This window comes from Theropithecus gelada, chromosome 5 (genome assembly GCF_003255815.1).
Source record: "Theropithecus gelada isolate Dixy chromosome 5, Tgel_1.0, whole genome shotgun sequence".
Taxonomy (NCBI): Eukaryota; Metazoa; Chordata; class Mammalia; order Primates; family Cercopithecidae; genus Theropithecus; species Theropithecus gelada.
In genome coordinates, this window is record NC_037672.1 from 37,743,654 (window position 1) to 37,760,918 (window position 17,265).

The 17,265-nt window shown below is 40.1% G+C and overlaps 1 protein-coding gene across 6 annotated transcripts; it reads right to left on the minus strand.

Annotated features, from left to right (window-relative positions):
* Positions 1-916: 916 nt before the first annotated feature.
* Positions 917-15,170, minus strand: TLR1 (toll like receptor 1). Of its 6 annotated transcripts, none has more exons than XR_003119593.1 (4): positions 14,754-14,815; positions 14,306-14,382; positions 10,839-10,930; positions 917-1,171 (listed from the first exon to the last, which is right to left on the minus strand). XR_003119593.1 is itself a non-coding variant. In XM_025386724.1 (4 exons), the coding sequence occupies exon 4, from the start codon at positions 8,819-8,821 to the stop codon at positions 6,461-6,463; it is 2,361 nt and encodes a 786-aa protein (XP_025242509.1). In that variant the 5' UTR covers positions 8,822-8,888; positions 10,839-10,930; positions 14,306-14,382; positions 14,754-14,841; the 3' UTR covers positions 6,241-6,460. The 6 variants fall into 6 exon arrangements, 5 of the variants coding, with proteins under 5 accessions (XP_025242509.1, XP_025242513.1, XP_025242512.1 ...); XM_025386724.1 differs by lacking the exon at positions 917-1,171 and adding an exon at positions 6,241-8,888 and having other exon boundaries at positions 14,754-14,841; XM_025386728.1 differs by lacking the exons at positions 917-1,171; positions 14,306-14,382 and adding exons at positions 6,274-8,888; positions 12,297-12,423 and having other exon boundaries at positions 14,754-14,872.
* Positions 15,171-17,265: the final 2,095 nt, after the last annotated feature.

Here is a 17,265-nt window from a genome sequence, read left to right on the forward strand (position 1 = left end):
AATAAACAATCACCTCTCTCAAATTACTGTCTGTCATTTTGTTCCAGTGTGCATTGGATTTCTGCAGAACTGACATCCTCTGACTTCGAGTTGCTGCTCCCCTGGAAAGCCATTGCTCCTCTCCGCCGCATTAGATCCCTTGTTTCTTGGAATGCACAGCATCTTCTTTCTTGATTTTCATCTGTTGTAGTGGAACTCATCATCCAGTAGTCTCCTGAAAATGCATTGATGGTTAATTTGGAGGCAGAATTTGACTGTCATGCCTCATATTTGATTGATTGACTGAATATAAAGTCATAAGTTGCAAATGATTTTTCTATATAATTTTGAAGGTATTGTTCTATTATCTTCTAGCTTCTAGCATTGTACTGAGAGATGCATGGCCATTCTGATTTCTGATTCTTTGTATGTAACCTGCTTTCTTTTTTCTTTCTGTCTCTCTGGAAGCTTTTACTATTGTTGTCCCCGATGGTCTAAAATTTCAAGAGAAAGTGCCTTGGTTTGGGTCTTTGAACTGTTCGTTTTGCTGGGTTCTTTTAGGAGATTCATGTCCTTCAGTGGGATTTCTCTGTCTTATTTATTTATTTTTTTATAATGTCTTCACCTCATCTCTTTTTCTGATTCTGGAATACCTATCAGATGGATGTGGACTTCCCAAACTTAGGCTTTAACTTATTTTTTCTCTTGCATTGGCAATTAGTCATTTTGTTCTAATTTCATAGAAATTTCTTTAACATATTTTCCAACATTTCTATTTCTTTGGGTAAGGGGCTATCAAACTTTTTAAGTTCTAAGAAATATCTGTAACTTCAAGTTGTCTTAAAGGAAAGATGAACAACCTCATAGGTCTGCCTGTGACTATATCAGTATTGGTGGTACTTCTGTCCCCTGGCTCTCAATCTTGTTTGGGACCTTATTGATTAACTTTGATAATGAATTTTTATTAAGGCTTGTCATTCACACGGGTGGGTGTTTATTCGGGGAATTCAAGAAGCGACTGGGTCCTAGTAGGATGAAGTCCATCACACAGTTCCAGAACAGTCAAGGAAGGCAGTGCGAACTGGTCCAAAGTGACAGGGAGCTACCAGAAGAAGCAGTTCAGAAGGAGAGAATGTGAGAGTCAGCCAGGAAGTCCAGCTCTTCTCTGAAATCCTCAGGAGGAACTGTTTTCCTGTAACCATAAGGGTTGGGGACTTGAGTCATTTTACTTAAAATGAAAAGGAAGTGGTAACTCAAAAAATGAGAAACCTTGGGGACACTTGGGCTGCATTAATGATGTTGAAATTTTTCATAAGTTTGTTTTCTAACTGGATCCTGTTTTGAGCTGACCATGCTTATTGCCCACATATCAATGGAGATCTTAGTGCTTTTCTATTTCACTCTATTAGTTCTTGATATATATGAATTTTATCTCTGATATTTGCTAACAGTTTACTTCCCAATTTCTTATTTCCCCATTTGCCGTTTTTAGTTGTTTTGTTTGCCTCATTTGTTCATTTGCTTGTGTAACATGGAGCTGTTCCCAGTTTTTCTGTAACTTTTGTCTCTTTTCTGATTTTATTTCATCTTAGAAAGCCCAGGATAATCTAGATGAAACAAAATCAGCACCTCAGCTCCAGTTCCATATTTGGTGGTATAAGATAACAAGGACAAGAAGAATGATGATAATGACATAAAAATAACTAACATTATTGAGCTTTTGCTTAATGCCAGGAACTGTTCTATAGACATTATCTGTATTAACTCATTTAATCCTTGTAACAATAGTATGAGACAGGTATTTTCATTACTCTCATTTTATATCTCCACAATAATAAAGCAGAGAAGGAGTACATAACCACCCAAAGTCACTAGAAGAAGGTGGAAGAAGCCAAATTCAGGCGGAGATCCGAGAGCTCCTCCTCCCCACTGTGTCTGCCACCTCTAGAGTAAATAGCCACGACCCTAAGATAAGTCAATTACATACATTGTACCACTGATTTCTAAAACAACTGTATGAGAGAGGTACCAGTATTATGCCCATTTTACAGATGAGAGAAAGGAGGTTAGGAAGAGTTAAGGAATTTATCTATGGACAGAGGATTTGTGCCCTCTCTTTTCTCTTCGACAGAGAAATTGAGCCAGGATTTAATCCCAGCATGCCAGTTTACAAAGCCCAGCTTTATAACCTTTATTCTCTACTGTTCCACTGGGAGAGACCTATTTTTGGTCTCCTAAGCCCCATTTCCTTATTTGTTTGTTGTAAATTTTTTAGGTGCCAAAAAGTATAAAAACAAAAACAAACACCAGTTGTAGGCAAGCAGTGATAATTTTTTTATATTTCATCTAGATCATTTTTTATGCATATTTTAACCTAGTTGAAATCATAGTGTACATATACTTTTGTATCCTATGCTTTTTATTTATGTTGTAACATAAGCCTAGGTCACTGCAGCCTCGAACTCCTGGGCTCAAGCAATCCTCCTGCCTTAGTCTCCTGAGTTGCTAGGATTACAGAAACTGAGCCACCACACCAGGCCCTATACATTTTTAAAAAATTTGTAATGAAAATCACATAACATAAAAATTACCATCTTAATCTTATACATTATATTAAACGGTTGTGCAATATGTCATTAAACACATTCCTCCATCGTTAGAAATTTGGAGTGTCTCAAATTTTCCATGGTTGCTAATGACCCTACAGTGAACATACTTACAAATAAATATTTGTTCACATTTAAACTTATTTTCTTAGGATACATTCCTAAAAGTAGAACTGACAGATCAAAAAGCATGAGTATTTTCAAATGATATATATATATATCTCCAAATTACTTTGCCCTCCTATTATTGCCATATGAAATGCCCATCCCACTGCAGTCTCGCTAGTATAGCAGGCTGATAAAATAGAACTAGGTTAGTCTCAATTTTGGTGGAGGTCCCCCAAGTGAGGTGTGAGACTAGATAACTGGTTTTGTGACCTTTGCTAACTATCCATCTCTAGCCAATGAAGGGGATTGGAGAGACTGAGAAGAGTTATACATTACAAGAGGATTTTGGAGAGGTTTTCGTATATTACAAGTTTCATTTACCCTCAAGAAGGATGGGTGCGGTGTGCTCCCTCTGACCTAGGTTCTAGGGAAAGGGCTTCAACAGTACCACTTGGAAAGCTCATTATGTGAAAACTGTAGTTTGGCGGACATATTTGACCAGTCTTTTAATTTATAGCTGGAAATCTAAAGGTCTTAGCTACATACTCTAAGACTATATTTTACAAATAATGAAATCTATGCTTAGAACGTTTAAGTAACTTGTCCAAGATCATCCGCAAATACATGATGGAGCTAGAATTGAAACCCAGACTTGATTCAGGGCTTGCATATTTACCCATTCTGTAATACTTCCTCTCATTTATCTGTGAAATCACTCTTATTATTGTTGATATTTATCTATACTTTGTCCTGAATTCTTCATCTTCCAACTTTGAATTCTTTGGCAGAAGGCTCCACCAATACAATTTCAACCTCCCTCCAGCGTCCTTAAAACCACTTATGAGATCTGCTATTTATGTATAGGACTGATCTAACGTCTAAAAATTTTGAATTTGTTAAATAAACTCTAAGTGACTTTATGTTCCTTTCAGGGAATTCTTTTCTGGATTTACAGGGTGTAACAAGTTGAATTGTGTCTCCAAAAATTCATATGTTGAAGTCCTGAACCCCAGAACCTTAGAATTAGACCTTCTTTGGAAATAAGGTTGTTGGGAGATGTACTTAGTTAAAATGAGGTCATTAGAGTGGGCCCTAATCCAACGTACTTGGTGTCCTTATTAAAAAAAAAAAAAAGGAATTGTGGACACAGAGACAGACAGACAGGCATAGAGGGAAGACGATGTGAAGAGACAGAGAGAAGAAAACCATCTCTGAGTTAAGAAAAGAGACTGGGTTGTCCCCAGTAGAAATGGATCCTTTCCTCTCTCCTCTCAAAAGGAGCCAATCCTGCCAACACCTTGATTTTGGACTTTCAGCCTCCAGAACTATGGGAATAAATTTCAGTTTAAAAACACCCAGCTTGTTAAAATAGACTGTTAAAATAGACCTTGAAAATGAATACACAACTGCTTGCTGAGAAGTTGAAACTTGGTTATGAAATCTTGAAGTTCAATACAGAAAGTGCAATCATCCTAGAGAAAATGGGAAAATCCAGTTCTTACGATTTTTGCAATTCTGTTACAGACCAATAGTTTTCCTATTTTTAGCACACATTTCATGGTTTGAATTTGCCTCCCACTATTATGCTTCAAAGAAGTTTAAATAATGACTTTCTCGTATCCCCAAGCTCTAACTCCATGGTTTGACTTTCAAGATCTTTGACACTATAGTCTTAATATAACTTTCCACACTCCTATCCTACTGTTGTTTTTCATGAACCTCATGGTCCAGTCAAACCGGGACACCAGTTCAAGAATAGGCCCAGGTATTCCTGCCTTTGCTCTCTTTATCTTTCTGTTTAGAATGGCCTTTTCATTCTTCATCATTACACATTGAAAAATTCAAAGTTAAAGTCTTCCTTCAAGACCTAATGGAAAAAAACAAAACAAACAAACAAAAAACCCCGTCATTTCTAAGAAGATTTTTTTTCCCCTAAATTTAAGCAACCTCTAAACTTCCATTTTATAGCTTTGTTTCATTGATTTTATTTTAGTTATTTGGATATATGTAGTGTTCCCTGATTGACTGCAAGTTCTTTAGGCCAAGAAGCTAATAGTATATGTATGTGTTATTTGGGCTCCTTCCCACTCAAAAAAGTAGAGACTGGGATGACAGTTTTGTGTGCTGGTCATTTGTAGGCTTTTTGTTGTTTGTTGTTTTTTATTTTATTTTATTTTGTTTTATTTTATTTTCTATTTTATTTTATTTTTTTCTAGACTCCTTGAGTTAAGGGAAGGTTGCTTGTTTGGAGAAGTAATCTCAGGGCTCAAGAGTGAGGGGAATGGGAAGAGTGACCAAGGAAGAATGGAAAGTCAATGCAAAAGCAAGTTACTGAGCTGGTTACCCTGTGGGGAAGTAAACCACAAAGCCACTGGGGATTGTTTGAGAAAAGGTATTGATTATACCTCATTTTTCAACCCAAGAATAGAAGAAAGGAGCATGTATATAACGCGTCCCATCCCATAGTGATATTCCTGGTGCTTCCAGGTTTATGCATGTATCAGAATGGTTGAACAGGCTTCTGCAAGCATCCCATGCAGTGGTATCAGTGAAGTCATGGGGGGCATAAAGTGAAAGATACATGGTGTAGTCATGACAAGGTTTTTGTCATGACAACGTTCTTGTCATGACTACACCAGCCCAGAGCTGGCTCCTGGAGTAAAAAGGTAGACTGACAGGATGTTTGATGGGTATGAAAACATCAGATATATCCATTCCTTACACTGCCCCATCTGCTCATGCTCAACTTTAATAGTTCCCCAAAGAGACAGATGCTATATATAGAAGCACTATATATCAACTATATTCTTCCTTCTAATCAAAAGACCAAAGGCTCTTGTGCATGTTAGTTCATACAACCAGAATCTCAGTGAGATCTCCAGCCACAGAAAACCAGACTCAGAATTTCCATTTGGACTAAGATGGAACACTTTCTTGGTATGGGCTCCCTCATAAGCAGACCCTGAGACAAATATTCAGTGGCAAGTAGTTTATCACAGAGGTGATCTCATGGAATACACATAGAGGAATAAGTAAGTGAGAAAAAAAATGGGAAGGAAGCCAATCGAGAATACTTTATCAAGACAGTGGACAACCAGAATTTTATCTTACTGGGGAACTCAGGGAGAGTGCAAGGTATACCCAAGATTTATCTTAAAAAATGGGTGAGAAAGTTGGGGTATTTATCCCCCAGCTCTTTCTGACATTGGTTGAGGGCTGTTTCCAAGGACAACTTCCAGCTCTTCTGAACTGCCCTTTGTGTGGGCATCATGGTCGGGGGTTGGGGGGGAACCTTCAGGCATAGTGTCTCCAGCATTATCAGTGAGCAACCATCAATAGGTTGAGTTGAATGCACCATGGAACTGAGGAAAGCATCAAAAGCTGTAGAAATCTGCTACACAAACCCAGCTATACTCATAAAAGTCATGGCATTTTCCAATATTGACCATGATACCCCGGAACACACATCACTGAAGGGAAACAGATGCTTCCCTTGACTTCATGATAAACTCAGAACTCAGTTATAGCAAAGAAACAAGTGGATACCTTATGTGTCAGAAATCAACTGCTTAAATCAAAGTTATATGATTCGTTAATTTTTAATACCACATATAAATGGTGAACTGGGGCCCGAAAGTACATATTTTTACCTACATCATGCACTCACAATTGTGTTTGCATTTGTGTTGATGCAAAATAAAGTCATTGTTGGAACTTCCAAAAGCAGCAACATCAACAGGAGGAATATTTTTCGCTTGATGTGTAATCTATTTTTTTGCTTGCTCCGTCAGCTTAATATTAATGGCTGCCCTTAGGTTAGCCCAAAAAAGCCCATGTTTGCTCTTTTCCTTGGGCCATTCCAAATAAGTCCTCCTGGCCATGAGATTTTTGAGCTTGTTATAGCTGCTAGGAATGGAGTACTGCGGAATGGGTTCCAGCAAGATCAGGATTAAGTTATTAGATCCTTCATGAAAGAGATTGTGATGGGCAAAGTAGAGTTCATAATGGCACCACTCACTCTGGACAAAGTTGGGAGACAAAACAAAGATGGACTTGTAACTCTTCTCAATGCAGTTGATGATATTTTCCACAATGCTCTTACCAGGAACAAAGTTTCTCTCATGAAGGCAAATCTGCATACCTTCTTTCTCTAGGTTTGGTAATAATTCATTCTTCACCCAGAAAGAATCGTGCCCACTATATGAAATAAATGCATGAAACTGGAGATTTCTTTGGAGTTCTTCTAAGGGTACATTCCTGGCCCTGCGCCGGGTCTGGGTCCACTGGCACACCATCCTGAGATACCAGGGCAGATCCAAGTAGATGCAGAGGAAGGTCACAGTCACAGCCAACACCAGCATGGTGGCACCGATGGTGACGATCAGCAGAGTTATGTTGCAGGATAATTCAGACATGTGAAAGTCCTTTAGTGGGGTTCCTCTATAACTTTCTGGGTAGTCACACTTATAAGAATCAGGCCAGCCCTCTACCACTTCACTTGATACTTGCTCTATGTTTTTGACAAATTCTCTTAGCTCACAGGTACACTGGAATGGATTGTTCCCTGCTTTTATTGATCTCATCTTCTGGCAGCTCTGGAAGAAATCAGCTGATGGGTGGGAAACTGAATTGTGATCAATGATCAATACAGAAAGGCTGCTAAAGCTGCCACATCCAGGAAGGTCGGTTAAAGAATTGAAAGCAACATTGAGTTCTTGCAAAGCTTCCAGTTTTATGACTTGTTTAGGAATGCTCTTTATTTTATTGCTGTGAAGATCAAGTACCTTGATCCTGGGAGGTAAACATCTGAAAATAGTGTCAGTAAGTATATTTGAAGACATATTTAAACTTAATAGACTTTTAGTCCAAGAGCAATCTCCTTTCTTTTCATCATAGCTTACAGAATTCTGGCTAATATCCAATTGTTGCAGAGACTTCATCCGTGTAGTCATTTCAGCTATTTTTGAAAGTTCTTTTAATTGATTCATTTGTAAAATAAGTGTCTCCAACTCAGTAAGGTGCCCACAATTTTCAAAAACCGTGTCTGTTAAGAGATTATTGGAAAAATCCAAATGCAGGAACGGGCTGATTTTGGATGGGCAAAGCATGTGGATCATGCGTGTACTAGACACTGTGAAATTTTTGATGTTCATATTTGAAAAGATTTCATAGATATGACTTTGTGGAAAATTGAACACATCGCTGACGACTTGGTGTACAGACAAGGCCTTCAGGGAAGTGCCAGAATAATCAAAATCTCTGAAGTCCAGTTGACCCTGTAGCTTCACGTTTGAAATTGAGAAATACCATACGGTTGTATGCCAAACCAGCTGGAGGATCCTAATGAAAGAATTCCAAGTTGTTTCAATGTTGTTTAAAGTAAGACTTGATAACTTTGGATTTGTTTGAAGTTTTGCCAGAATATTTAGGAAGTAAGAACATTCGTTATCTTCTAGCACACATTTGATATTAGTTAGTTCCAGATTTGCTACAGTCCTGACTGACACATCCAAAATAAAATTGAATTCTTTGCTTGTTGGGAACACAATGTGCAGACTCTCAGTGTTAAAGTTTTGAAGGCCCTCAGGGTCTTCTTTGTCCCCATAATGCTCTCCTAAGACCAGCAAGACCTTGCTGATACTCAAATGAGCAATTGGCAGCACAGTAGATTTTTCTAAGTGTGTAGTGCTCAACCCCAGAAATTTTAGTTGAGACATATTGCCAAACTCTTTGCATATAGGCAGGGCATCAAATGCATTAAACGACAGGTCCAAGTGCTTGAGGTTCACAGTAGGGTGGCAAGAAATTTTCGCCAACTTGTTGTGGGACAAATCCAAGTATTCCAATTCCTGGTTGAATTTGAAAACACTGATATCAAGATACTGGAGTCTATTATGAGAAATTATCAAAATCCTCAGCTTTGACAGTGATAAGATGTCAGAAGTCCAAAGCTCAGATATATAATTTTGTGATATATTTAAGATTGTTGTTTTCTGGGATAGGTCTTTAGGAACGTGGATGAGACTGTTTTTTGACCTATCAACTAAAAATTCACTTTCTTCAGATAATTGTATTCTGATCTGAAGTGTTAACATAAAGATAATGGCAAAATGGAAGATGCTAGTCATTCTGGAACACTGGACATTCCTAAAGGTAGAATCTGTTCTTCAGATCATCTTGATACAGATACAGATTCTAGAGAAAAAAAATACATGAAATGATGAAATACATTACATACATTTTTTAAATACATGAAGTTAGTCATGGCTGATATTAAACTTTTTTTTTTATTAGAGACTCATAAAATGGAGGATACATTCTTTTGGGTTACACAGCCTAAAACTAGAGAAGTATATATATTGGTAAATAATGATGCCAGCTCTAATCAAATAAGTTTTCATATGGATGGTGTAATAGATTGAATGGTGGCTCACCAAAAGATATGTCTACATCTTAACCATGTCCTAATCCCCAGAAACCATGAACGTTACCTTCCTTAGAAAAGGGGTCTTTGCAGAGATAATAAAGTTAAGGATCTTGAGATGAGGAGATCATCCCAAATTATCCAGGTGGTCCATAATTCCAATGACAGGTGCTCTTCTAAGAGAAAGGCAGAGGGACAAGAGAAGAGACGACTAAGAAACAGGGGAGAAGGCCTCATGACAGTGGAGGCAGAGACTGGAGTGCAGCAGCTACAAGGCAAGGAACAGCAACAGCCGCCAGAAGCTAGAGGAGGCTCTGGAGTGAGGGCAGCCCTGCTGATGCCTTGAGTTTCGACTTCTGCTCTCCAGAACGTTGAGGGCAAAGCCACCACGTTTGTGATCATCTGTTACAGCAGCCTCAGGAAACTAATACAGGTGGGTTCATAGAAAGTTCTTAGGCCCCAAGCTTCCCAAAATTATTTAGAACTCTAGCTAAGACTCGACTGGTGTACTTTCACTCTTCGACATGTGTCTCCCCATGACTTTCTCAATAGGTGTCCCAAATGGTGGTATTGGGACTGCTTTTCTATTACCTTTTATGACCTATACACGGTTTGGGTCTAACTTTGGTCTTATTCAAAAGGTAATTAGATCATAATAAAAGGTCTCTCAGAAGATCCATTTATTCATCCATTTATGTATTCAACCAGTATTTATTGATCACCTACTGGCCATGTTTTAAGAACTGGAGATAGAGCAGTGAACAAGATAAAGTCTGAATTCTCAAGGAATTTTTGTCTAGTGGGGAGACAGAAAATAAACAAATGATTAAACTCAAGTTCCTGTAGTGATAAGTTCTACAGAGAAAAATAAATCAGGGTAAATTGTAGGTGTAAGACAGTGCTTGGGGATGGCTATTTTTGAGTAATGAGTTAGAGAAGGCCTTTTTGAGATGATGACACTAGAGTAGAAATCAGAATGAAGTGAATGAGTAACCTTTGGGAAGGTCTGGGTAACCTATGGCATTTCTGGCAAAAGAAAAGGCAAGTATAAAGGACCTGAGATGGAATTGAGCTTGGCTTGTCTGAGAAGGAATGGGAAGTTCAATGTTAGCATGGAGTTAGGGAAGATGAGAGGAGTTAGGGCCAAGATCACTCAGGCTTTGTTGATCATTGTGAGGAGTTGGGATTCTACCCCAAAAATGACGAGAGGGTGGCGAACACTGGGAGGTTTTGAGAAAGGGAGTTGTTTCCTCCTCTCTCTTATTCAGAATACTTTTTTTCATTCATTCATCAAATACGTATTTATTCTCTATGCAGTGACAGGTATTGTTCTAGGTTATGCCTATTGTACCAGTATTCAAACTGCTCTAGCTCAGACACTACTTCGTGGTCAGCATTCCAGTGGCAGACAGAACAGAGGGAGCTGTGTTGGGATGAACTCTAGAGTGTGCGCTACTCACCTCCAGAGACCCTTTCAGCTGCGATTACACAGCTACCCAGTTCTCACAAGGAACGTATTCAAAATCCCCTAGAACCATTAGACAAGCAGGCCATCAGTATCAGCAAAGCACCAAATTCCTCTTCATATATCCCCTTCCATATCTCAATGAGCACAGAGAACCTAAATAATTCAGCTTCTAGAAACAACCTTCAGTTACAAAAGTTCCCCAATTTAGACATGCAAACTTATCTGGGTTTTTTTGAGCCTTCCTTGGACTTACCCTTTTGTAGAGGTGCCCAATATGCCTTTGTTATCCTGATTTCTTCTAACATGGAAAAGGGCCTGATACCCCCATTAGTGTTCATGAAGACCCTGAGCAAGGAAGATGATGCAGACATTAACGTTCATGTTAAAAGTCAAGGTGGTGTTTTTATGACATTGATTGTATTTGGCTGAAAGACCCAGAAATTTCCCAATTCTTCCTCTCCAGCTTCCTGAAAGAGCTACTCACACAAGGAGCAATACTTCAATGGATGTTATAGCTTCAGTGTTTGTGCCCTGTGAAATTCTTATGTTGCAATCCGAACCCCCAATGTGATGGTATTAGCAGGAGAAAATTGGGAAGTAATTAGGCCATAGGAACAGAGCCTTTATAGTACCCTTATAAAAAGGACCCCAGAGAGCTCTCTGGCTGTCTTTCTGCCATGTGAAAATACAAGAAGGAGGCATCTGCAAACCAGAAGAGGGCCCTCACCTGAACCCAACAACACTACCATCCTGATCTCAGACTTCCACCCTAAAGAACTGTGAGAAACAAATGTCTGTTGTTTATAAGCCACCCAGTCTGGTACTTTGTTATGGCCATTTAAATGGACTCAAATAATGGGAATAAAAATAATACCCTGGGGCAGTGCCTAATATCTCAAAGCAGAGCTACCTGTTACAAGATAGGTCGAAACAAAAGTGGCCTGGCCTTAAGGCCCAAGTGGGGTTCCCTGCTTATTCCTATGCCTGAATCCAGATCAGGGCTCTTTCCACCTCCTAGCCAACTGCAGAGTTCATGGAATCAGTGATCAGCATGGTATGCAAAAGTGATCAGAGAGACAGGGGCAGACAGGACCCCATGTATGGGTGCAAGTGCTTGGCTCACAGAACCTACCACAAGCAAGACGAAAGTTGTTCTTTTTTCCTTAACAACAGCCATCGTCACAAAAATACATACATTTATAAAACTGCCTGTCTGCAAGTGTTAGAGCAGGTACTTAGGCAGACATGAGCAGGACAGGAGAGGGGCCCCCCAACCAGGATTATCAGGTGACCATCAGGTGATGATCAGGTGGTTGTTAAACAGTCTCTCTAACCCGGGGGCCGTGGCTCATGCTGTAATCCCAGCACTTTGGGAGGCCGAGACGGGCGGATCACCTGAGGTTGGGAGTTCGAGACTAGCCTGGCCAGCATGGTGAAACCCTTGTACTAAAAATACAAAAATTAGCCGGGCATGGTGGCAGGTGCCTGTAATCCCAGCTACTGGGGAAGCTGAGGCAGGATAATTGCTTGAATCCAGGAGGCAGAGGTTACAGTGAGCTGAGGTCATGCCATTGCACTCCAGCCTGGGCAACAGGGCAAGACTCTGTCTCAAAAACAAACAAACAAACAAAAACAAAAAATCAGTCTCTCTAGAATAATAATTGGTTGCAGCCAGCACCAGGGAAAGTCAATCTCCTAATAGAAAACATGCCTGAAGCTGGTGGTTAGCAGCCTCCTGATAAAATCTCAGGAGTTGGGCAAGCAGGCTGGAGCATGCATGCCAAGAGGCATAATGGCAGACTTCAATGGGTATGTGACCTTCCTCTAAGAAGGCTTGTCTGGCAAGGGAAAAATGTCTCCAGTGAGCATGTGCACAACTTCAGTAAACACAGTGTGCATGCAGCCCCTCCCAAGGGCTGGCAGGCCACCACACGTGCAGACAGCCCATCCCAAGGGAAGAATCAGGGAGGAAGAGACACAAAACTCCAGAAGCCTGCCAACGAATAAGCCCCAAGTCAAAGGTTAAACTGGGCACTTGGATCTCTCAAGTTGCCCAGTTGGTCCTCTTCCAAGTATACTTTACTTCCTTTCGTTCCTGATCTAAAACTTTTTAATAAACTCTCTGTAAGGAATATGGCTGTGCTTTGGTCAAGGATAGGCTGAGGTAAACATCCAGAGTAACTCAGCGAATTTAGAGTGCCGGCGTGTAACTCACTTTTTATCGTAGCCATGTAGACATAGCATAGAGAAGCTTACACCATCGCCATAACATAGGTAAGGTTCATCCCTTGGCTCTAAGCCACTGTTGTCTGTAAATGGTATAATTGCCCTGCTGACACCATACAGGTGCATTGGCACCCAGAGAGAGAGAGAGAGAGAGAGCGCCAATGCTGTCTGTCTTTGTAGACGGACTGAGGGGAGCCAGGACACAGCTTGGCGTGCTCGTGCCCAGCCAAGAGAAAGAGTTAAGCTGCTGACCCTGAGGGTAAGGGAGAGCCGGATGCACAGCTGTGTGTGGAAGCTGCCAAACTAAGCAGCCAGGACAAGGCGGACAGTCTGAGAGAACTACTGTAAGTAAGCTGCTGATGAGAGCTGCTGCTGAATAAAATCACCTTTCACCTGCCTACTGAGTGTTCTTTCAGCTATCTGCTCATCCACCCACTCCCCTCAGACCTCAGTATGGGCTGGAACCTGGCCCTGGGCGTGACACTCTCACTCTGGCTCTAAAACTTGCCTCAGTCTCTCACTCTGCCGTATGCCCCTCAGACAAATTCTTTCCACTGAGGAGGCAAGAATCAAGTTCCAACAGACCCATATGGATTTGCCACCGCTAACGCAAGCATTTAATGAAAGCATAGCTTCAGTTTTATGTCGAGTTAAATTAATTGACTCACATATCTTCTATTTGCCCAACCTCCATCTTGCCCTTTCATTTAAAGTCATTAATTTCAAGTACTCAGTTTACAAAACATTCTTATTTCTATAATTAAGAAATCAAATGTTATACACAGGAATAACTGATTTTTAATATTTCCAGGATCTTTGAATTTTATGTACCAAACTTGCTAAATCAATGAAGATCAATGTCTCAGTTTCCTAACCAAAGCATTTTTTGATCAAAGTCTTAACAACCATGACTGAGCCTCATCTATTTTAGAACCTTAAAACTATTTTACTACCCAGAAAATAAGCTGAGCAGTAAAGGATGCTTTAATTTGAAAGTGTAAAATGCCTCTAGGTGTGCTTCTGTCAATTTTCATTATTATGATAGGTTTAGCCTCACATTATATGATACAATGAATCAATACATTTAATTTGTCTTCGTTTGGAGATTTTGGAGGCATCAAATCAAGGCTTTGACTGGTCTTAATGGACAATACCCATGCAATCTATCTGGCCCATTGAGTTTAGTCCTGTAAATATTTACTAAGGGCCTTCTCTGCACAATCCTACTAGCTATTAATTGCAGGTTAGAAGAACTTGAGACAGTTCAAGAACTGTTCTGCTTTGTTTTCTATGTAGTTTTGAGAACCTTTGCCTTTTGTTTGTTATAAAAACACATTCGCTTTCAAGTCTTTTGACCAAATTGGGTGTAGCCTGGGAAACATTTTCAAAACCTGCAATTCCACCTGACTTCTAGCTCCCCAGAACCATGTTAGCGGTCTGAGAAACAGAAGGACTAGCTAGTGGGAAAGCCCAGAGAAAAAAACTGAAACAAACCTGCCCACAAAAACAGAAGCGCTGAACAGCAGCATTGCCTCCAGGAGTAACTGACTTATATCTCATTTTCCTTAACACTGCGAAGAGAATACGAATGGCTGGATGGGGTGAAGAGAAATGCTGTCAAAATCAACAACTAGCAGCTGTTCTGGAAGAAAATCAGAAGACGTGTGTGACCCAAATATTTATTTCCCAGCTCAAAAATATTTCTTGTAAGCAAATCACACACGAGGTGCTATTCCCAGAGCAGCGAGGGGACTTTCTCTGATTTAGGACTCAGAACTGATACACAAATGCCAGTACAAACTACACAGTAACTATGTACATATCAGAAATATAACCCACTTAGAAAAACACCCAGGACTTACACAGATTTTTGAGAATTCTGTACTTAATAACTAGCTATACAATTATTTTCTTTTACAAAATAAAATAGTATGTTGCTTACCAAGACAACCTGCTTGTCTGTTCCGTTTGGCAGTCCATAAGAAACTCAAGCACTTCCTTGAAGACTTATTTCACTGTTAACCACATTTAGTGTTGAAAACAAAACAAAACAAAAAGGCTCTCTTATGCCACCTACCGAATTCCACTGGAATGACATTACATAATTAAGAACAAACATTTTCTCTTATTCATATGTAGCATAGTCTGTGGGTTAACCGATAGGCCTGTATTAAAATAGAATCATGTTTCTATGGTTCCGAATTTCACTACAGTCCGTTTACTATTGCCTACACTGATGAAGTAAATGAGGTGTGGTAATAATCCACAGATCATAATTGGCTGAATTCAAAATGCTTCCCGTCATGGCTATGCTGCTGAAGCGTGCGTCTGGGTGTGTTTCAGCTGCTGTGTTTTTCCTCTTGCCTTTTCATCTATCCACTATTAAGAGCGGAAAGAGGAAGGCGTCAAGATTAAAGTTGTGCTGAAACACATTCGTAAAGGGGGAAGATCATTCATGCGCTAGTTACAGGATGGATGTTAATCATGTCTTTTTTGACAAGTTGATTTGCAGAGAAAATTTGATGCTGAATTTTTTTCCACTGATCTTTTCAAGCTTTCTTCAAAACATACTTTTGTAAACCTAAGTGAAAAACATGCTAAGAAGAAAACAGATTCTTAGCGTGATTTTCACATAGGGTTTATAAAAATCCTGGGATTTGTTGACAGCATGTTCAAGGAAGCCATTCTCATAGTTCTACTCTTGCCTTTTCCAGTAATAACAACACAATAACAACACAATAAATGGGCAAATAAAGTTACGGGATTCCAGCTGACTGCCTCTGAAGTTGATCTCAGCCTGCATGGTGTCCAGTCAAAACCGGATGTGGGGATGACAAAACTGCCTCTCTTCCTTCCCTCCACAGTTCTCTCCCATACTCAGCTTTTCTACCACACTGCGAGCAACGCCAACTTCCCTAAACTAAGAGCGCTGAGATTCTTTTTGACTTGTAATGTTCTCACTGTCTCTCTCTGTTTCCCCTTACCTCAGAATTTGTTTAATAGAGGAAATATGTTATGGCTATAAACATTTTCTGGAACTGAAAGAATGAAACTGCCCGCCTTCCATTTCCTCCCTGAGACCCCTAACTGGACAGGAGGGAGGTGTCCTTGACCAAGAAATTAGTTCCTGGCTCCCAAAAGCATTAACTTTGTGAATCCAGGCCGAGGGAGCAATGCCCAGGGGAGGGAAGTGGACAGAGCAGTAAGGGAAGCTCCTCAGCACTCTGAATTCCTGTTTTTCCCCCCACAGACTCATCCCCACCACTAGCAGTTGTGTACATGATTACAAGTGTGTGTGTCTCTGCCTACCAATAGCCCATACGTGGGCATTTCTTTTTGGATTCAGGGCAGTAAAAATATGCTGTCAATTAGATGTGATCTGTAGTTAGTTGTGTGTGTGTGTGTGTTTTTTTAACAAAACTTTATTGAGATATGATTCACAAATCATAAAAAAGTTCACCCTCACCCGTTTAAAGTGTGTAATTCAGGCCGGGTGCAGTAGCTTATGCCTATAATCCCAACACTTTGGGAGGCTGAGGCAGGCAGATCACCTGAGGTCAGGAGTTCGAGATCAGCCTGGCCGACATGGCGAAACCCTGTCTCTACTAAAAATAAAAAAAAATTAGTCAGACCTGGTGGCACATGCCTGTAATCTCAGCTACTTAGGAGACTGAGGCAGGAGAATCGCTTGAACCCAAGAGCTGGAGGTTGCAGTGAGCCGAGATCCACACTACTGCACTCTAGCCTGGGTGACAGAGCGAGACTCCGTCTCAAAAAATAAAAAATAAAATAAATAAAATAAAGTGTCTAATTCAGAGGCACCCACCTGCCTCTTTTTCCCCCTGTTGTCCAGTGGGTCACCATGGAACAAACACAGTGATAGGTGTCATTATGTATACCTATCAGTCAACAAATACACACTGGTAATCATGTACACCCATCACTCAACAAATACACACTTGTAATCATGTATACCCATCACTCAACACATACTTCTAATCATGTACACCCATCACTCAACAAACACACACTTCTAATCATGTACACCCATCACTCAACAAATACACACTTCTAATCATGTATACCCATCACTCAACACATACTTCTAATCATGTACACCCATCACTCAACAAACACACACTTCTAATCATGTACACCCATCACTCAACAAATACACACTTCTAATCATGTATACCCATCACTCAACACATACTTCTAATCATGTACACCCATCACTCAACAAACACACACTTCTAATCATGTACACCCATCACTCAACAAATACACACTTCTAATCATGTATACCCATCACTCAACACATACTTCTAATCATGTACACCCATCACTCAACAAACACACACTTCTAATCATGTACACCCATCACTCAACAAATACACACTTCTAATCATGTACACCTATCACTCAACAAACACACACTTCTAATCATGTACACC